The sequence below is a fragment of the Sinohyriopsis cumingii genome, chromosome 18 (assembly GCF_028554795.1).
Source record: "Sinohyriopsis cumingii isolate HCF-2022 chromosome 18, ASM2855479v2, whole genome shotgun sequence".
NCBI lineage: Eukaryota > Metazoa > Mollusca > Bivalvia > Unionida > Unionidae > Sinohyriopsis > Sinohyriopsis cumingii.
This window is the reverse complement of record NC_142978.1, coordinates 44,747,834-44,771,614: the sequence shown is the minus strand read 5'-3', so window position 1 is coordinate 44,771,614 and position 23,781 is coordinate 44,747,834. Positions and strand designations below refer to the sequence as shown.

The 23,781-nt window shown below is 33.8% G+C and overlaps 1 protein-coding gene across 2 annotated transcripts in view; it reads right to left on the bottom strand.

Annotated features, from left to right (window-relative positions):
• Nucleotides 1-22,112, bottom strand: part of LOC149776530 (testis-expressed protein 10 homolog) — a 54,100-nt gene extending 31,988 nt beyond the window's left edge. Inside the window, exons 1-7 of one of the 2 annotated variants that reach the window (XM_089940974.1) lie at nt 21,971-22,112; nt 17,920-18,103; nt 11,998-12,671; nt 7,798-7,952; nt 5,743-5,837; nt 4,323-4,445; nt 1,839-2,064 (exon numbers count right to left, since the gene is read on the bottom strand). In XM_089940974.1, the coding sequence (XP_089797100.1) occupies nt 1,839-2,064; nt 4,323-4,445; nt 5,743-5,837; nt 7,798-7,952; nt 11,998-12,671; nt 17,920-18,099 (1,453 nt within the window). In that variant the 5' untranslated portion in view covers nt 18,100-18,103; nt 21,971-22,112. The remainder of the gene's footprint in view (nt 1-1,838; nt 2,065-4,322; nt 4,446-5,742; nt 5,838-7,797; nt 7,953-11,997; nt 12,672-17,919; nt 18,104-21,970) is intronic. The other variant, XM_089940975.1, reaches the window with a different exon arrangement.
• Nucleotides 22,113-23,781: the final 1,669 nt, after the last annotated feature.

Sequence of the window (23,781 nt, the reverse complement as noted above, 5' to 3'; positions counted from 1 at the left end):
TATTGGCGACAAAAATATCCCATCTGGCGATTTTTTTGGTGACAGACTTTTTGGTTATTTAATTTGTACATACAATCATGGATTTTGACTGGATAAATTAAAAGGGAGAATGAAAGGAAGCCACAAACTTGACTAAGCAATGCATTGGAATCAATCTGTTACACAAACGATCCTTTGTTCGTATTGACAACCCCATCTTTACAGTGCATTGTTACATCATAATCTGCTTATGCTGACATCTGGGCTGAGTACTGTATGCTGTGATACAGTCAATCATGCTACCGCACTATACCTACAACTGACCGACTTCTGAAGACGCGAATAGAACAGATACAATTATTTGAATGGCTAATCCTTCTGTTGTTGTTTGTTTTTTTGTTTTTTTTTACATATACCAATACAAAAGTTTTGCTGAACCTTCATAGAAAACTGATAACATTTGAAGTACCGACTATTGCGTATAAATACAAAGCAAATGGAAAAAAATCTCAATCACAATTATATCTGTCACCAGTGCAGCATTTTACTGACTGATATTTTCCTTTTGCCATCAATCTGTGTTATGGCTGCAGAGACTTAAACTCCGCAACAAGAAATAGCAAAAAAAAAAAAAACTGTTTTGCATAATTAATATTAATTATTTATTTCTCAAAATACTGGAGTGAAAGAATCCCTAAATTGGGTGTGAATTTATGCTTATATATACGGTCCAATATTGCCAGGTGTTGACTCATGTAAGTTTCATTCATGGGAATGGAGATCCTAGTTTGCTTGTCGAGAAAATTTATACAGCATTCAGTGATCATTCTTGGGATTTAGGAAGCAATTCACTTCAAGCTTTGTGAAGCTAGTCATGGGGGGGGGGGCTGCCGAGAGACTACTGGTGTCACCTGTCAGCACTGTAGACTGTGAACGTGGATTCATCAAGATGAACCTCATAAAAACTGACATCAGAAATAAACTCTGCATCTCATCTCTCGAGAATTTAATGAGAATCAGCATGTACAGATGTGAAAAATTAGACTTTGAAACTGCATTCAACAAGTTGGCAGCCCTAAAATCGCGACGGATCTTCATATAACACTTTGTAACATTTTGTTAATGCTTATTGTAATTAGAGTATTAACTAACCCATCTTTTGTAATTTTCATTGCCTGTTACATTAATAGACTAAATTAACACTTCAAAAAATGTATACTACTTGTTCTGGCGACACTTTTTGAAAATTGGCGACAAAATATTGAGGTTGGCGATTTTTTTGGCGACAGCTTTTTAAAAGCCAGGACCATCCCTGATGAAAGCACAAGGTTATTCTAGGTATAGATATTGTTGTTATTCTTTTCATATACAAATACTGACAAATTACCATCAGGTTTGCTAATTGAAAATAACATTGCAATTAATTTTCACATATCAAGTTATAGCATTCTAATGGTAAATAATGGATGATGGAATAAAAATAATAATAGTAATAATAATAATAATAATAATAACAACAACAAAAATATGTTCCATTCAAAATAGATGTCTCAAATGTGAATGGTGTTGTTAACAATATAGCTTTCTGCTTGCACAGGCACAACAGGAAATTATACCAGGGTATAATCTTCCGACACACAGTAACATAATGGCCAAAGTTCCAGTTGTGTGCAGCAAAAGAAAAATGTGTATACAATGTTTCAAAATATTAGAACACAGAAGATTACAATTCTTGAGTACTATGATGCCATCACAGCCAGATGAGTGATAAGCATATTTCACCATTCACAAAAAAAAAAGAAACAATAATCATCATCATCACAGTAGTAGCAGTATCCCAAAAATCTATTTCTTCTTACCATCACACCTCCTTCCCATTCTGACCAGGCAAGCGACAATTTTGGACACTAGTTGAGCGTGTTGTCCAACTGAATGGGGATCATATTTTCCATGTAGGAAATCCTTGAGGTACCTGATGATGTTACTTAACCATGATGGAGCACCATCATGTGATTGGTTGGATGAAGAAGGTATGAAATTTGTCATTAAGTCACAGATGGATAAATTGATCCACTCAGAGGTCACCTGAAATTAATGTAAGACTTGTATGAACAATATAATTACAATTTTTGTTTCTTTCCAAACAGATTAAAGATTTTTTGCAAATATCTATATTATAACAAAATATTTTGTAGCTTTTCATTCATGGAATAGTATGAACTCATATATACAGAATAGTTATGTAACTGATGCTAATGTTTTGATGAGAAATAAACTTGAAATTTTATTATTTTTCAATAGTATCCATACAAATGTTTGTAACGATTTTACATTTTTTTGTTCTATTTTTATTGTTATTAAACACAATTTCTCTGACCCTAATTTTTTGTACCTGTCCAAACTATTTCTTTAATCTGACAAAAAGAAGTTCATCACTGTCATCATTATCATCATCATCATCATTTCAAACATCTATGCCAAAACATAGCTCAAGTACCATTTTCTAATTATCCAAACATTTCCAAAATAACTGAAAACGAAAGTTTTGACAGTAATGAAAAGTTCTGATGGTAATGAAAAGTTTCGACTGTAATGAAGTTTTGACGGTAATGAAGTTTTGACGGTAATGAAAAGTCAAATTTTTGTGAGCATATTCAGCATATAACAATATTATATCAGACAAAGTTGTCCAACTTTTGAAAATCTACACCTTCTTTTTACTGCCAGAAAATCCCCTGGCAACAACAAGTTTGTGTTCAAAAGTACCCCGCTAGTATGACCACCCCTCTAATGTGATCAGTGGCCAGTGGCCAGCATATTAGTGCAAATTTACTACTTACAAGTAGATGCATATTGTGCTTTGCAAATTGATATCTACTGAATATCTGTTGATTTCTAAATTCAACACATTAACAAATGTTCCAACAAGCCAATAACATACATAACTTTAATCAATGCAATGAGGTAAGTAACCATACTATCCTTACAGCTGTGTGTTCCTTAGATATCAGGTTTTGGCACTTTAATAACTGCTGGTTATTATTACCACCAATAATTATCAAGATAACAATAGCTATCAGTTGAGACAGTATGATTCAACTACAGTCAATGTGACATTTTATCACCATAAGCTAAACATGGTATATTAGCTGTTGTGACTTCTGTCAGAGATTATGAAATGTAACATGATTTTATTAAGATTTTCAAATGATTCTGCACATGACTAATGACTGTTATTTAAATAATAGTATGAAACATTTTATTGCATTTATTCCATAACATATGACTTTTAAATGAAAATGTTTTAAATGCAAAACTTAGCTACACATTGGTAACTTTACAAGTAATTATAACTTACATCTGTGCAATCTCCCTCTAGAAGGACCACCCCTCTTACCTGCTGTAGAAAGGGTGGCCTTATAAGAGAGGGACCACTATAAAAGACTCATACATGTAATTTTATATTTCTTAAAAAGATTAACATGGATGTCATATAGTTAAACCTTGATTTTGTTCTAGACTTATATCCCTTCCCTTTTCATACATATAAAATATCAAGATTAATGAACTGCTTCAAAGTTTCATATTAGAAATCATTTCCTATGAAATGACAATTGGATTCCAAGACATTTCAATAACTGGAGTGAGGATTTAAGTGGCTCAACTGTATACTGAAAATTCACTAGTTTTCAATGAGTACTGATTTTCATGGATGTCATGTTTACTTAAAAAACATTACAAGACTATGAATATTATGATCTTTTGCGGAATCCACAGGACCACTTCCTAGATCCACAGTAAAACTGGTAGCCTGGACAAACAAATGCATTCCCATGATAACTTGTACTCAAAAGTTTTAATTCACTTTAATCTCAATTTATTTCTTCAAAAAAGCACCCATTATTTAAGCAGCTATACCCCAGATGGCAGAGCATAAGACTCATAATCCAAAGGTTGGCAGTTCAATACCCATCCAGGCCAACCCAGGTAGGATGCTTTGAGTGTCCTTTGTGAAAAGCACTAAGCTTTCATTTTCTCAACATCATTTAACCAATAATGTGCTAAAAGTACCAATGAAACAAATTACAATCCACAATGCTGGAGTACCACTGAAACAAACACAATGTCACATGCATGAATCATACCACCTTAGCATGTACTGCTGGAGTACCTGTCATTATTAATGTAAAATTGCTGTACAATTCATTCATATTTTGATCTGAAACTACTATAGAAAATATTTCAACTGCATAAGCAATTTTGTGTTAACTAGTACATTGGCAGGAAATAACAAATTATAATGCTGGTACTTCATATTTCTCCAGGTGTATACTGCAGTTTACCTTTGTGTTTTTTTCTTTCTTGTCCTTTCCAACCAGACTGGAGTGTATGGAGTAGGGGAAGTTGGTTATGAAGTGCTGTCTGAACTCTTTCAGGTACTCTTTAGATAACCAGCTGATATCGGGCTGAGAATAAAAATACATATAAAGTAAAACTGTCATCTGTTTTGTTGAATTATCAATGTTTATTGATATGACACTCAAATTAAGTAATCATATACTTATTAGCTAAAAGATCCAAGTTCCTGTTCTATGTTCAGTTACTACAGGAGTAAGTTCCTACTGGTTTGACACAAGAATTTTGTGACATCAACTCTTCTCCAACATCAAAACAGAACATGCTCTTAAAGAATAGGTTTAATTTTAAATAAAACTCCTCGCTGATTCAAATCTGCATATCATAAATAATTTATCTCGTAACCAATCTGTTGAAAGTAACATCCATATTTGGTTAAACAAATTTCTTTTCAGAACGCTCAGTAAAGACCAAACTTTCTTTCCTTGTGCTCTGACAAATGTCTTAACATTGCATATTTAGAAAGATCCCATTATTATATCTCCCACCCTTCTATTAGAGTTATTATGATTTTGAAAACCTGAACTCTGTTTAGAAAGTTATTCAACTCAGCCTAATGGATTCCTAATGAAGTTCATGGGTTGTTTAAATTTCAACATTTGGAAATGTGGGTTGTTAGTTTGTGTACTCATGTGACTAACAATGTAAATCGCAAGTGCCAGGTCACATTTCATCAACGCCATAATTGTATCATGTCTTTCAGCAGATTAAAGATATAACGATTTTAATACTCACAATTTCTGAGAAAATAAGTAATTTTCATATCGATTTCATGCATGTATCACTCGATCAAACAATGTTTAAAGTTTTCTAGGCCATCTGGTAAGCATCTATGCTTTGCCACCACCATGTTGGCCTCTTGTGATGCTAGACTGGTTTTCATACGTTTCATGTAAGGAAAGATACAGATATCAAGCTGACTTTGAAAATAAAAGTCTACTAGACTAATCTGATCCACTGAGCATTTGGATTAACTCAGCATATATGTTTATTGCAAGGACCCAAATGATCCATACTGCACCCTCCAAATAGTCTGGTTAGAACTCGATAGATTTAACTCGTGATCAGTTTAGTTCCCAGGTTTTTCCCAACTTTCATTAACATTTGTAAAATTCAAGAACTTTTCAAGGTCAGGAGAAAAATTATCATTTCTTCCAATTTCCTAACAGTGTGGGAACCCTGCATGTATGATTTACCTCCAGAAAATTAGTTGTCACAGCCAAAAGAGTAAAGCTGACAGATGAGAAATGTTTGGAAAATTGCAAGTGACACAATTTTACAATTTTGTGAAAACAAAATGAGAAATTAGCTAAATTTAAACTTGTGTAGCAGAGACTTTTATCTCACCTGATCAGTGTGACTGTGGATACAGTCCAGCAGAAGCTGAATAACCAGAAGCACACTGGACACCAGACTGACATTGTCCGACCTCAACAGGTTACCTGAAGTTACAGGAACAAAACAGCTGTGTTACATAAAACTGGAAAACAGCACAAGAAAATAAAGTATTTATATAAAGTCTAAATGACTAAAATGTCTAAAAATTACAACAAAGCTTACACAAAAGTAACGCTGCATCAAAAGATCATATGCCTTTCTCCTACAACATTTAGCTTTCAAATGCGGCATACATACTTCCTTACAAGTCAAGTCTAACTGCAAACTGTAGAGACCAAGATATACCATTGCACCCTGACTTAACAGCAAGCATTTAACATAAACCATCTTGAAAATAAGCACTTAAATTCTTTAATGAATATCTTTGGAGTTGGCATTAATGAATTTTTAACCCAAGACCACCAAAAAAAAGTTTATTACTTGAAAATTCATGGTACATTTCTAGGTTATTGGGCCTATGGGAACATGCATTTCCTACATTTTGTAGGTCTGTTTCAGCTGGTTGGTAGTTACATTACATTTAGCATCCGAGTTTGATTGTTCAGGTACAGCTTCAAGAAACAAGTGATTTTAGAAAATTGCTTTTTTTTATTTCTCTTTTCAAACCATCAAAGTGGGAACAAAGTGCTGCATGAACTATTGTGACCATACAAAAGGATGAAGTTCAAATTAAGGTCTACCTGCCATAAGAAACAATGGAATTTATAACAGACCTGCCAACTGGCAGAACATACATATCAACTGAAACAGGAAACTGGCCATTATGTGTGCATCTTAAACATGCAGTGTTCAAAATAACTTGTCTCAGTGGAGTACAAGATCATCTGAGAAGCAGACATGTGGTTTGATGATGTTCCTGATCTCATATGCTAACAAGTTAACATGCAGAGTATATATATATATATATATATATATATATATATATATATATATATATATATATATATATATATATATATATATATATATTTGTATCTAAAATTATATGTTGAAAAATCTTAATGTAAAATCATGCATTAGTGTATTTAATGTGTCATAAACATGTTCTCTATAAGAGTGGTACTGAAAGGGTATATTACAAAATTCTTTCACATTCCTGTAATAATTAGTAATTTTAGCACAAAGAAACCATTTTCCTCTTCCCTACTAAAATTTTCACTCAGATATGCATCTACCTCAAAAGTAAGCTGTCCAGGAAAATAGTTATTACTGAAGAACAATATTATGTGTGGCTTGGTTTTAATTTGGACGGTATTTAGTAGTTACTGCATTGGTTAGGCACTCATTCCAAGGATAACAAAGTATAAGAATATCTACATAGGGTCTTTGCTTCAACTCTTAAATAAACACTGGCCACCAATTCATCATATTTTAATGGGTGTGCATTTGTAACCTACCTACTTACCCTCACCGATATCTATCAATAGTTTGCCAAAGCCTTGTTCATAGTTTTGGCCACATGTCCATAGATTTTCATCGAAGCACCGACAGTGAGACTAATAGAATCTCACACAATATGATTGATCTTCTAATCACGCCCCCCAACAACAAAACACACACACACACACATACACACACAAATAATAAAAAAACCACAAGCACCCCTTGATGGGATTGCTGTTCTACTGTCCAAAAAGAATTTCAAGATAACATCATATCTTGGGCATGACCATATTGGATAACCGATGATCAAATTTTTATTTAAGATTAACTAGATACCATAAGAAATCTTGAGGTCAAAAGGTCATGTCGATTTGATGATCTGTTCAGGAGTAGCAATAACATGATACTGCCGTGGTGAATACTGGATTGGCACCATTTTCATTTCGGATCAAATCAATATAATGAAGGAAATATTGGTATAAACAACAACCTGCCATAAAACCTTAGCTGAGGTGAGATTCAGATGCCAACACTCTTCTTGTTCTTCCAAGGGTCAAGCTAAAAAGAGACACCAATATCTTTCCCTGTGCTTTACAGCTGAGACAAAAACCAAATACCCACCTGTGCCTTGTGAAGACTGTTGTGTGTGACTGATTACAGCCTCAACCCAGCACTGAAGCAGAAGTGGTATCAATGTGCGAGCAAATTCAACAAGTTCTGCCATCTCCAATCCTGAGCCCATCAGATCATGACTGGATACTTCTTTAACTTGACTTCTGGATTAAATTTGTTTAAAAACCATTATAAATCACATAATTTTCACAAGCATTAAATTCCTACAACTTTAGCAAGATAAATTCATAAATATTCACTGACAATTTATGTTCATGACATAAAACTGACATAAGTATTATGCAAATTTACTTGTATTAACTGACCAATCAACTATGTTCCATCTCAATGGTACTTCCTATCAGTTTGTTCTGTCCTCAGTTTGCCTTAACCTCAACCCACTCCAGGGGAATAAATTCAGCCATGATTCTCCTATTGAAAACAATTTGACACAGAGGTGTACAGCTGAAGAAGGAGCATCACCACATACAAATGGACACACCAATGTGTTATTGCTTTCCTCTTCAACAAGTACAAGAAGTATAATTATTGTTTCTCAATTTCTGTCTCCCTCATCTTCAGATATCTCAAAACAGTTTCTTTAATTTCAGGAAATTTAAGACTTTCAACCAAATGACTCGTCATTTATATGAGATTCCAATAAATATAGAACATTACATAAAAATGTACATAAGAAATTAACTGTACAAGTGAAATAATAGTCAAGAAGTGGCATACTGTATTAGTTGAAGAGTTAATAAATAGTACATTTAATAAATATACATTTGATATTCCAATTAGTACATGTTTAACTGCAATGACTTTGCTACTCTGAGTTGCTGCTATGTGACATTCTACATATTACGAATAATGCAATATTACAGGCATGGGGCTGATTATGATTGTAATCGTAACTAATAATTTTCATTGATTTCAGAAGCTCTATAATCACAACAATAAATGTCCTTCATTGGCAGTGTAATCACACAGTGTTATTATGACTACAATCGATTACAAACAAATAAATCACTAATAATAAAATAAGTTTCCATAAAAAAGACATTGAATGTTGTCTACTACAATAAGGAATGGTTAATCTAGATCATCCCCCTGTTATCATATTAGTAATCATTGCTTCCAAATCAAATATAACTGTATTCATAATCATCTGTGCCAAACAACCTGCAAATCATGATCACAATTGTAAATGAGCACCAACTCCATGCCTGCAGTATAATGATATGATATTTGTAAGATGACAATATGAAAAAACATAAAGTGTTCATTCAAGATATGGAGAAAGTCAGCCCCCAAAAAAGCCATAAATATCCTTCCCTGTTTCTTATTTATTCTAATAAATTCAAATTTCTATCATTATCAATGCTGTCGTTTTATTCATTCCTGTAATAATATTTACTTCTACAGCAATATATGTTTTTACTCAGTCATTGTGGAGTCAGACTACACTACACTAGTTTTCTACAATGACTGTTCAGCTTTACTGATATATTCTCGCACCAAAGAAAAGACTGTTCAACATTTCTATAAATGTATAATTACTTTGCACAACAAAATTTTTATTTACAATGGAGAAGTATTTTAAGTGTCGCTGTCCATTCCCAGCCAGTTTTATGCAATGCGTGCCAGTGTAATCGACATGTAAAGAACATAATGCATATATGCCACCACCTACCCCAAGAGATATAACCATAATTATTGGTATTACAAGTGGCAAAAAAGCATAATTTGGTTGAAAAAAAGTGTAATCTATACATTACATGCCAGAATTACTGCATATATGAAAAAGATACATTTTTACAATTAACCTGGTTTTGCAGCTGGCCAAAATCCATATGGATTAGAACCAGAATACAAACACAAACTATACTGAAAAATTATTTACATTCAGCACTCACTTCAACTAGTCTAGATGTGTAACTTTCACTGGAATTCTGCAATGACCACTATCAAGTGCTCAGAGTGATGTATTACATTACTCACACATTCTTCTTTCAAAGGTTGTAAAGTGGTGTTGAGTTTTCACTTTTTCTGATCTTACATGTTTTGACATTTGAAAAGATCCATCTGCTCAAATGTTTCCATCATATAACATCCACAATTCACACGATAAAGTGTTATCATCTGGCACCATTTCCTTTAAAAAACATAGACTAGTTCACTATGTTCTCAATAAAAATGAATCTGTTAGGCAAAATTCACTTTTGAAGAAGCCAGTCTGTTTTCTGCAAAATGGATCATACACAGTTGCTATAAATAGCATATAAGGAAAATAGTCTTGTGCTATTTGTACACTGCATTCACTTTTTTTAAGAATGTTCTCAAATTTATATTAGTAGAATTAAAGAGATGATAATAAAATGACAAACTATTTTTATTGCTTTATTTTTATTTTATTTTTTAATGTGGCAAAAAGCATAATCCATGTGCATTCTCACGGAAAATGTAATTTTGGTGGGGAAAAAAACATAATGCTTGGCATGTATTATAATGTCAAGACAACAACTGACAGGCCATAATTTAATTAGGGCCATAAGTTAAGAACCTTCCAATTTTTAAGGATCAATCAGAAATCTTCCCTTTTGAAGGTGCCCTTGAATAATTCTCAAAAAATGGAGGTTTGACTATGTATATTTAGAGTGCTTCCCGTTTGTCCATTAATGAGGACAAAGTTTTGGTGCACACCTGCTCTTTGTCTTGTCAATAAGATATAAATAGGTAGTTTATTGGGTACGAGTTCAAGACTAAGCTTTGATCATGACCTTAGAAGAAGGTAAAAACGAATGTTTACAGTTTGGGGTAATTTTCAATTAAGATGATTTTGTTTCAGAAAAGGTTATTTATTGTGACATAAGTCAAGTGGAAAGTATACAAGGTTGAGATCAACAAATTATTCATTCTTCTTTTAATTTCAGTTTGTACAAGGATTTACTGATGTGTTCTATTATAAATTAAAAGGAGTCTTTTATTTCAAAATTATTTATTGGAATTACAAAGTGCTCATTGATATTTTGGATTAAATCACTACTCTGTGATTATCGGGGGCCTTGTTTCATGACATTCTGGATTATACCATGGTGATACATCAAGACTATTTGCACATCAGCACATTCTAGATTGGAATTCATTCGGAACACTATATACATTTAGATTTGTGTGAGAACTTTACGAATTATTTGGGATTTATTTCACAATATGGTAAGTTACTTTTAAATATTCACTTTTTATTCGAAGGGATTCAGAATTATTTGTTGAATTTTACTAATTGTGCTGGTTTTGCTTTCTTTCACTTAGTTTAAAATGAAAGAGTCAAAACAATTGAATTGCATTACTTTTACAAAAGTTGGAAAATTACACAGATGCATGGAATTTTTCTATCAAATGGAAGTTGGGGATATTTTTGGAGTGAAAAATAACTGCTTACAGAACTATCAGCTGGCATTCTCACTATGGTATGACTGTATCAGTAAAGCTGCAGAGTCCTGAAAATACCTTTGACCAGGGGTAAACTGAACAGTGGCTGACAAGAGAAAATGAACAATACTGTGACATTTTTGGCTCTCAACTTCTCACATATCTAATTCATAAAGATGTGTGGCAAGTCCAAGAAAAGCAAAACCTTTCAACATTAAAATGGTTCATACATTACTGAAAAGTGTCTCTGTAAATGCCAAAACCCATTAGGGAATTGACTGCAGTATCTCAAGTTACAAACCTTGACTTGTATTCATGTAAGGAGCCATGCATCATAAGGGTTTTAAACATGATTCCTCAGCATAATATTTTTCATGATTTTGACCCATTTTAGTATCAAGCATTGGTCATTTTAGGACAAGCATGTGTAGTGTAGTGATACACGCCATTCATTGAGTAAACTGACAACAGGGACAAGTATCTGCAGGACAAGTGATTAGAAAATAATTCCTGAGCAACGCTTCTCTTCTTTACAACTATCAATGTTCTCAGTTGCTGCCTGAACTAGTTAAATCACCTAGACATTTCTGTCAGCCATTGAAAATGATTTTATTATGCTTCTTTGGCAATAAGCACACATATTCAATAGGCTTGGGTTATTTTATGCACACTGTAAAACGTTCTTTGGCCAAATAGAAAAAATAAGGGTCGAGATAGCAAACTAAACTTTAAGTCTGAATAAACATGAATACTATCTAATATGTATCTATTGGATACCTTATAGTAAATGTAGGGTTGCTCCACATGTAGGAAAACATCATCGGAAAGGGCTGAAATGCTGGGCCATCCAATTTTGACCATACCACTTCTCTTTCCCTGTCACAATTACCACTGCTATCCATTTGCTCTTTTCTATTTCTTCTACAAATGTTTAAAATTCCAGCCAAAAATCTGTGTAGTCTCTCAAGAACAGAAGTCCTCCATTTTAATGTAGACATCTTGCTGCTGGGATTTGACACCAATGTTCTTGAACCTTTATTCTTCTCACTTTGCCTTCTGGAAATTTGCTCAATAAAATTGGAAAATAACTCAGATGATTTATTTATTACCAAATCGGGATAAAATTCAAGCAAAATGTCTAAAATCTGGAGAGAGTCTACTTGAATATCATCATAAATATGAGTCATTGCACAGCATAAATGTGCTTTGAGAAGCGGAAAGAATGGGGCAATCTGCTTCAAAGAAATCTTGGAATAAAATACACGTAACAATTTTATCACAGCCTTCCGAACTGCAGGGTCCTTGTCTGTGAAAAGTTCTGAGGTTTTCTCCAATACAGCAGCTAAATGTGATGTCATCAATTCTGGGTGTGATGTGAGCAGTTCTCGAAGTCCTGTAACTCCATCATGCCTCACCGATGAACTGAAATGCTGGCAGTGGACCAGTAAATCCTGTGAAGAAAAAAAGAATACCATAGTAAAAAAACAGATTAACCTGCATACTACCAGCAATCCATCTGAATAATTGGGTGAAAAAAATATTAATTACAATTTTCAGCTGACTTAAAAGTAAACATTTAGAAAAAAAAAATATAAACCTATCTTGATAAAAGCTCTCACTTGAATAATAATTTCTTTAAGACTAAAAAATATAACAGAAAGTTAGATAATGCAACAATTGTACTGCTTTTAGTAGTTTCTTTTTTTAATTTCATTAAGTACATAAGTACTTACAAGATTTATAAAATATTCCTTAGGCAAGAGTTATGCACTGTGACCAGGAGCCATTTCTTTCATTTAGTGTTGGTTCTAACTTGTTTTAAAAGAGCACTGTACCCTTGCACTACTGACTACATATACTTGCTTATATGTTAGGTCAACTGCAAATAACATAAATCCTGATGTACCGTTGCATATCAAATTCAATGTCATTTCAGCATTTCTGCTAGCGCATCACAAGTCAACATCACAACAGTAGTATAATCTCATTCCATTATCATCACTGTCAGTCACCAACTTTCTCCACAAATAAGAAAAAACAACTTTGATTCTGAGTTCACTTAGGAAGCAAATAGTTAAGAGGTTTACATGCACCATATAAAATGTTCAGTTTTAGTGGCTTTGTGCAAGTGAAAACCTTCAACTTAAGCATGGTTTACAGATCACGTGACTTATGGCCATTCATAAACAGAAAGGGGCAAAATCCTAACCAAGCTATTCCCTCTGCAATCAAACATGTGCATACTAATTTGTTTTGAACAAGAAGAAATAAAAGCTTGGTGTAACATCTATGAAGCAGAAAGAAGTTTGCTTCAATTTTTATTAATTTGTGTACCAGCAATTAGTTGTTGTTGTTATTGTTATTAAAGGGTTTAATGCCATTTTTCAGCACACGATAGGCTATACATGGCGGCCAGTATTAATGGTGGAGGAAGAACCCAGGAAAACCCCGGAAATAACCACCAACCCACGAGAAGCTACTGGCAAGCTTTCTCACATACCCACATTGGCAGAATCCGAGACTCAAACCCACAGAGACAGAGGTGAGATGGCAGTGATCCGTAACGGAGAGTGCTTTAGACCACTCGGCCACTTGGGGCCCCCCAGCAATTAGTAACAACTAGTTACACACAACAGCACCAAAAGGAGAGTCAGCTTATCTCTTTAGATAGATTTAGGCTTTGTTTTGACAGCAACCACACTGGATGATATTGGCCTCTAAGCTTCCTCACATGTTCAGCTGTAGCACCACCATAATATTATGTTTTAGTAATGTGACAACCCTGGATCTCAAACACTGACTGTAAGTTATTTTAACAGACTAGGGAGGCAGAATTATACAATATCCATAGATGACTACACCTCTGTAATATCCAAAGACATAAGTTGATTCTCCTTGTGGTACTGTGATGATGCTGTCAATCAAAAAGTCAGCAGCATTGTGGGACTACAACTGTATGAAAATAACAAGTCAACTTCTGACAGATTTTACGCTGAGTCAGTTAACTTTCAAAACTTGAAACACATGCTTTACAGTTTGTTGGTACACAAATATCGACAGTCTGATTTTTTTCTGATACAGGGCAAATTTTTTCAGTATAAACCAGCATATACTGATGTAACATAATGTCCATGTTTGTTCTACTGATTACTCCTAATAATCTGCTAACATCAGACCTGCCAGTACATTATGTGATGGGATCTGGGTCTATGCAGTTTGCAGCTGAACCTAGCTCATAGGAGGGTATATATCGAAGGTGGTGACCTTCCCTCTCCGGAATGAACCCTGCTCTCCTTTGGTAGTGGTGGTGGTGGTGGCGGGGGGACTGCTATGTCTTAAAGGTCAATGGTCATACTCTAACATTTTTCTTTTTACATCAGATTTGCATTACATGATTAAAAGACGTTATACTCACACAAAAAGAAAATTAAACATTATCAAGTGTAAAGAAGAAATAATAATTTAATTACTCGAAATATAAGTATACAATGCTGTTACTTCCCCATAGCTACCATTTCCCACCTATAGAGGATGCCAACGGGAAATGATGTAAATTTATCCCCACAAGATGAAGTACATGCTTCTTGTTGTCAAAAAATAAAACACAATAACCTCTAGATAGGGAACATTCAGGTGAAATAATTGAAAACTAATTTACTGTTCAACCTGATATCGATATGCGTGCATGACACTAGATTGTGTCGCTTTCAAAACTGTTCCACTGTTTCAATTTAATTTAAAAATTCCCATTAATACAGGTAAAAAGGAATCAATACTGCCTTCCCTATGTTGGCCTCCTTTGTACAAAAAAGAAATAGCATACTTAAAAGAATGCAATGGAATCAAAGTTGGCTTCCTTATGTTGGTCAACTTCATTAAAAAAAAACGACACACTTAAAAGAAACCAAAGTCAGTTACCGGAATTAGCTTGCTTTGTAATAAAATAAACTTTGTATTTTATATCCTGTTGGTAAGTTTAAGCAATGACTTTGTTGCTCACTGCCAGTTGTGTTTATTCATCAACCGGGCTTCTATTTGTTTGCCACATGTAATCATAGTTGATGTATAAATAGTATACACAGCAATAACTTGGTTTAATATTACTTTTGCAACACATGCTAGCAAAGATTATCATTCGTACTCACAGTGAATGTATTTTCAAATAATGATTTTTATTTGCAAGATACAATCATATAGTTAACCTGGATACAATACAATCTTGGTCATTTTGCATCTTATAATGTATCATGCGTGAATGGCAGGTGCCTTCAAGCAATCGGGTGATATTCTCATCTAATTTGCAATATTGTTATCTGACAAAAACAATACACACTACAGTAAGGATGCATACACAAGCCGGCATCTGCTACATATAGTTTGTGGATATATTTTTCAGGGATCGTCCTGGGCTTCGCCAATGTCGCAAATTGCGATTTTTTTTCCTTATTGGCGACAAAAATATCCCATCTGGCGATTTTTTTGGCGACATACTTTTTGGTTATTTAATTTGTACATACAATCGTGGATTTGGACTGGATAAATTAAAAGGCAGAACGAAAGGAAGCCACAAACTTGACTAAGCAATGCATTGGTATCAATCTGTTACACAAACAATCCTTTGTTCTTATTGACAACCCCATCTTTACAGTGCATTGTTACATCATAATCTGCTTATGCTGACATCTGGGCTGAGTACTGTATGCTGCGATACAGTCAATCATGCTACCGCACTATACCTACAACTGACCGACTTCTGAAGACGCGAATAGAACAGATACAATTAATTGTATGGCTAATCCTTCTGTTTTTTTTATACATATACCAATACAATAGTTTTGCTGAACCTTCATAGAAAACTGATAAGCTTTGAAGTACCGACAACTGTGTATAAATACAAAGCAAATGGAAACAATCTAAATCACAATTACATCTGTCGCCAGTGCAGCATTTTACTCATTGATCTTTTCCTTTTGCCATCAGTCCTGTGTTACGGCTGCAGAGACTTAAACTCCGCAACAAGAAATAGCAAAAAAAAAAAAAAAAAAAAAACAGTTTTGCATAATTAATAATAATTATTTATTTTTCAAAATACAGGAGTGAAAGAATCCCTAAGTTGGGTGTGAATTTATGCTTATATATACGGTCCAATATTGCCAGGTGTTGACTCGTGTAAGTTTCATTCGTGGGAATGGAGATCCTATTTTTCTTGTCGAGAAAATTTATACAGCATTCAGTGATCATTCTTGGGATTTAGGAAGCAATTCGCTACAAGCTTTGTGAAGCTAGCCATAAAGGTGGGGGGGGGCTGCTGAGAGACTACTGGTGTCACCTGTCAGCACTGTACACTGTGAACGTGGATTCAGTAAGATGAACTTCATAAAAACTGACACCAGAAATAAGCTCTGCATCTCATCTCTCGAGAATTTAATGAGAATCAGCATGTACAGATGTGAAAAATTAGACTTTGAAACTGCATTCAACAAGTGGGCAGCCCTAAAATCGCGACGGATCTTCATGTAACACTTTGTAACATTTTCTTAATGCTTCTTGTAATTAAAGTATTAACTAATCCATCTTTTGTAATTTTCATTGCCTGTTACATTAACAGACTAAATTAACACTTGGAAAAATGTACACTACTTTTTTTGGCGACACTTTTTGAAAATTGGCGACAAAATACTGAGGTTGGCGATTTTTTTGGCGACAGCTTTTTAAAAGCCAGGACCATCCCTGTTTTTTATAATAAATTTCGCACAATGAAAAAAGAAGGAATAAATGATAACTTTGCAAGGTTAGTTTCTTTCATTTTATTTTTAAATAAATGTTTTGTTTTTCTATTTTACTGTACCATGTTGGGGGTGGGGCACAAATTCAACACAAAATTATTTTGTTTCTTAAGTCTTGGGACATGTACCTTGATGACAAAAAGTTTCACCAAAGGTTCTGGGATAGGAATAATAATCATATTTTGGTGTCTCGATATATACAGTAGTTGTTGGGTTTAACGCCATTTTTCAGCACAGAATAGACAATACATGGTAGCCAGTATTAATGGTGATGGAAGAAACCTGGAAAAATCCATCGACCCACGAGAATCTACTGACAAGCTTTTCTCACATACCCACATTGGCTAAGCCCGAGACTCAAACACACGCAGACAGAGGTGATATGGCAGTGATCCGTAACAGTGCGTGCTTTAGACCACTCATGGCCACGATATATACAGTAAATAAGGTATATATATATATATATATATATATATATATATATATATATATATATATATATATATATATATATATATATATATGATTCTACATACCTGTACATCTATAAATGATAAACGTCCCAGAGTAATACCTCACATTTCTTTTCTTAAATCCTTTTGAGTTTATATTGGTTATAATAATGCTAAATAAAGAGTCTGATCAATGTCTACACTCTGCACATTCAAAAAGTATTGATTAATTTAAACATTAATATTTTACATCTGCAGTAACATCACTGTACCATAATTCTTTATTTGATATATTTTATTTGCACTCTTCTATCCTTCTTCTGCTATGCACCATAGATCTTTCTATGGGATTTAGGACAGTTGATACATATACATAAAGATATTAAATGGTCCGTTAATTGATAGTGAGATTAAACTTCATGCAATCACTATTGTTTGTTTGTAAATGTATGTAACTTTACCTGTATGTTCAATTTCCTGGTGGTGCTTGGTTGAATACTGTCAGTCTTCAACTGCTGTGTTATTTGGATTGTCCGAGTTTTAAAGCTGGCATTGGTAACATTATCAGCTTTTTTCAGCGTCTTTCCAACTTTCAATTTAACTTTCTGGAAATCTTGTCGCTTCTTCTTGGATTTCCCCATTATTCTGCAACAGAGTTTAAAGTATTGCTTCTCTTATCTGCAAGGCATTATTAAAAAAATAACGAAGCATTTCTAATTACCTCAACTTGTAATATCTGGGCTCAAGATGATCATCAATTCAAATCATTTCGTTTCAAAATGATTGGTTCTTTATTCTTTCTATAGGATTTTATTCCATTCATTGTATGCATAATTCTGTGCATGCAATCTGCCTGTTAGTTATTGTCAAATCACCCTGTTTATACCAATTGTGTACAGTTGCCTGCTGCTACATAATGGTTGTCTGCTGAATATACCCAACCAGTATTCTAACAAGAGCTAAATCAATTCATTACCACGACAAACAGACCATTTTCATGATGATGTTAAAGTTGCCTCCCATGCTAAATTGACCAGTAGTGTATCCAGAACAAGGGCAAAGGTGTACACCCATTGCGTGGCTGTAGTGCAATGCAGGAAATACTGAGACGTTATGGTTTGATCTCATATTTTGTTTGTCACATCAAGGACAACGTCTCCGATGTATTTCTAATGTTTTCCTCAAGGAATTGCATTTCCCATTGCAAAAACATATTTCCCAATCTCATCATTGTTTTATTCTGTTTATGTATTTTCCTGTGTATTTTCTCAGTTTGAAAACTCAACGTCTCAAAGAAAACAATTGATTTTTCCTCAAATTCACATGTTCTCACCAATAAAAAGTAAACTGGTTACACTGAGGAAATAATATGATATACCTATGGTGATTATATAATTAATTACCTTTGCCCGAGATAAAGGTCATTCAAAGAAATTTATATTAACCCTACTCTGATAATGTGTCATCCTTCCTTGAATTATTGACCTCTGTGACAAGATCAGGAACATACTTCTACAGTAAGCAGAATGTATCCTAGCTCCATTACTGAATATAATTTGTTTATTTTTTACAATTTTGAATATTATATGTAACAGCACATATAAATATGCTTTCCTTCAAAGGTAATCCAACAATGTATTTTGTACACAAAGATATGGCATAAATGCTAAGCTTCACATTAGATTTACAAAATAACGTGACAAGTATTCTCTCAAATTACTGGCAATTTGGAAACTCAACTGTTTCCATACATTTTATTATATATATTACCAGGGCTTTCCCAAAAGTTTCAGAAATAGTGACTGCTTGTAAAAACAAGCAAGTTAAGAAATTCTCCCATCCATCTGAAACCATGATTACTAAGCTCACCCATGTCTGTATACACATTGGAAAACATTATTTATCACAGAAAATATGCTCAGACAAAAGGTTGAGAGAAAAATGAAATGTTATATTTGAAGCTGATGTTAGCAATTTGTTCTCTTTACATTTTAACTTTAAATCAGTATTATATACATCTTTCTTAATTTAGAAAAACCAGATTTATTCCATTTGAATGGAAATAGTTCCTCTTTAATACAGTGGAAAGAAACAAATTTTATTCAGAAATAGATGTAATGTAAGACACCAATGGGATTTTTGTCCCATATTTTTTGCAGTATCATTGAAAATATCCAAATGATATTATACCAGTTTGATAATGGAGACACCAAAGAACCAATCTTACTATACTGGTTCAGTTTATGATAACAGTGATTCTTTATTGGTGATATAACAGGACACAATTTTTGCTTTTCACTAAAAATATGAAATATATTAGAGGACTCTCCAAGTAAATAATCATCATCTAAAAGGATTTAAGCTGACAGAATTTGTCCATCCTTATTTTGCATTTAGTGGGTATAATATTCTTACTTTGGGTAATTTAAATTTTTGTGTCCCTTTGTTTTGTTTCCACCTGAAAAGTAGCCTGTGACTAAGAATATGTTTCTTTTAGCTCTGGTATTACATGCACATATGTGAGATATTTGCAATTTGGATGATATTTTAACTTAGTTATTTTAGAATTAGTGCTCCTATGACAATGGTACATCCTAAAATAGACCATAGATGCTAACACAAGGATATAATCAAATGAAAGAAAACCAGATTACTTTTATTCAACTATATACAGGGAATTGATAGACATCTGATATACCCTCAATGGAATTAATAGCCCTACAATGTAATGTGTCAACCCTGATATCAGGTCTATTGTTGGATGTATTATATTTGCAAGCCCTATAATTATTTTTTCTTTGGTCTACTGCTCCTATAGTTTAACACCCCCATCCCCCATTTTCAAGAGTGTGATTCCCTCAAGTTACCCCACTGATAGCCAACCAATGCAAGTATCTGCATTAATGTATCACAATGTACGTCTATGGAATTATTTACCATGCAATGACTTAATATGTACTACATAATTTCTGAATGTATTTAAAGATCTATAAACCTGCATGTGCCAAAAACAATTGATATTCACAAAAAGAATATTTTAATCCATCAAAATTAAAATCTGCAGAGGCCATATCCAATAAAGTTAACCTAAAATACAGAAATGTCAAGACTTTTTTCCCATTGTATTACAATTGTCAATTGTAATATATATACACAAATGAAGATCTCCCTTTTTATGTGTTAAATTGTTTAATAATTTAACAATCAAAAGTGGTAGGCTCCAAACTGCAATACAAACAAGTTTCAATTCTTTAGAGCTCAGACGCACACCATATGTAAATGATACAAGCTTAATGCTGAAAAAAGAAACAGCCTGAAGGAAAGAAAATCATACTGAGTGATATGAATTCCTCAGATGATTCATACGACCCGTTCTAACACCAAACCCTATCATACAATCAAGGCGACAATAAGCTGGACTATTAAATCCATCAGATGGATAGAATGCAAGGTGGGGATGTCAACCTGTTATATTGTTACAGGGCACAGGTACTCAACGTGAGCTTGATGTTGAGAAAAAAAAAAAACAATAATCTGAAGGAAAAAAAATCATAGTGACAAAACAATTGCATGTTTCGGAGCCCGTAACTTGTTTGGTACAATGCAGAAAAGTCAATTATGGCTTGATGAATAGAAAAATATCTCAGGAGTAAAATAAGCCATACAGTATGGACATATGCCTTTAAAGAAGGAAACAGCCAAAGGAAATCGAGAGTCATGGGTGGAACGAAGTATGTGAAAGTTATGTACCTTCTCTCTTATATATTATGATAGCGAGGGTCCTATGTCAGAACAGGTCATGGGGGTAATCTAAGGTATTTTTGTCACTCTATATGATTTTATTCCCTTCAGATTATTGTTTTATTTTTCTTTCTCAACATCAAGCTCACATCGAGCACCTGTGTTACAGGCTGGAGCCCTCAGTCACAGGGGCTCGTATTGTTGTTTAAAACTGATCTGTCATACATGTACTATCTAATAACTAGTTATTATATAGTATATGTATGACAGGTCAATTTTAAGCAACGATGCGAGCCCCTGTGCCCTCACTCATCCCTCTATCCACTGAAGGATTCTCTCGATTTTAATTGCAACAAGCTCATGTGATCGACCCTGTCACTCTGTTTTGAAGAAACTACATTTTATGTTGTTACAAATCACCCTTTCTGGTTATTCTCTTTCTTCTAAAGTATTCTCAAGATCTCCAAGCGACATTGGGGTATTAAGCAGCAATTTCTTAAAGACCTAATAATGTTTCCTACCTTAAATATTCTCAGCATGTTTTTTAATGTTTTCTAATTTCATGGTGTTTGTTTTTGTAATCATATCGGTATGTTTTTTTTATCTTATAGGCGTTGTCTAATGTTGTAAAGCGCTTAGAGCTTCTAATGATTAGGCGCTATACAAAGTCATTATTATTATTATTATTATTATTATTTCTCCCGAAATTATATGACTATCGAAATTAGGTGGCACATTAATTTTATTCATCTTGCCAAAGATATAACAAACCATAAGAAAGTGTCTCTACTGGAAAGGATTCAAAATATTATCAGAATACAGTAACCGCAGTTGTTTATTCGTTTAGGAACTTAGACGAAAAATTCCACTCCACAGCAGTTTTTCCCTCGTGGTCAACAGTGTCTTGCAGTGCACATCCGCGAGAAGAACCGGAAGTCCACAGCTAGAACCACTGCCAAACATCCACGCTGAGAACCAATTCAAGAGTAATTTCCCTTTATTAGCAATTGTACGAAGAAGAACTAGAAGAAAAAAGATCATGTGTGAGTGTGTGTAAATGGGATTTTTAACAACAAAAGAGATAATAAATGTGTTACCTCTGTCTCTTCAAGTAAAGTGAAATAACAATATTTCTTCGTGCACGGAGTACTGTAATAAAGCGAAGGCATATGAAAACACACATCTCTCTCTCTCTCTCTCTCTCTCTCTCATATTTGATATTTCAATTCAACATGACAAAGTCACCACATATGTTTCTTACGTTTACAAAGAACATTTCTTTCCAAAATATTAACCTCAAAACTTACTTCTGCTACTAAATATGACATCATCAGTAACTCTCTCTCTCTCTCTCTCTCTCTCTCTCTCTCATTTAGATACACTCGCGATATGAATTAAATAAGCGCACGAGCTACCGCACCTTAACAAAATTCAGGAGAAATTAAGGGACCTTTTGGAATCCTCGATTAATATGGGTAAATCCTGACAACGAACAAACGATTCGTAGTACAATGGACGTATTTATAAATCGTATTGCAGTCTCCCTTACACCATCCTCACCTCGAACTAGCCCCACTTCTTTCAAAATGTTTAAATTTCTTGATAAGTCTCGCATACAGATCTCAAAAGAAATGTCAAAGTTTCAGATCTCTATATCACTGTACAAATTCAGGACATTTTTCTTTTTTTTTGGGGGGGGGAGTGTATTTTTTAAATCCTGTACCCATAATATGTTGAATACGAGCATTTACATCAGCGATCATAACATTTTCACCAGTAACCCAAACAATTAAAGGCATTTTCTAGCAATACTCAAAATCATTCCTAAGTTTATTCAAATTCTGTGTCCATGATCAATCTAGTCAATCTAGGAACTTCACGAAGCGCTTTTACTCTGTCATGTAGCGCCTACTAAAATGGGGTATGTAATACCACTCAAATATTTGCATCCGTACTTTAAACCAGCCACTAGATTCGTGTTTCTCTACAACACAATAATAAATATAGTCTATTCTGCAAATGTACAGAAATCAACGAATATCATGGAATTCTATTGTTTCGTGTTCCTGAGAAGATATATGGACATGTGCTATGAAGTACCATATGAATTATAGCACCAGTATAAACAACTAACTTATTCATCTGTGTTTGTATGTGTATAAGTAAAATGTACTGGGCTTCCTTCACATCAACCTAACATTTCAATTTTAGCATACCTGGTCAGAACCAGCTTGTGTATTTCTCTACGAAAATGACTAATATATATTGGGTTTCTTTCTCATTTGTAGAAGTAAATTTATCTCCACGTAGAATAAGGACATTCACATCATGAATGATAAAATCCCCACTGGGAACCAAAACAGCTTCACGTATGTTTTATCATATTATAGTTAGCATATCTGAAATTCTGCGTGCTGAATAAATCAACAAATTTCATAATGTTGGTGATTTTCATGTTATTTCACTTACATCAAAGCACCAGATCTAAGATGTGACGTATCAAATTTTACATCCGTGCTAAGAACCAATTTAAATATTTCTCTTTCTAAAAGCCTGAGTCGTGTATATTTCGTTTCTTACAC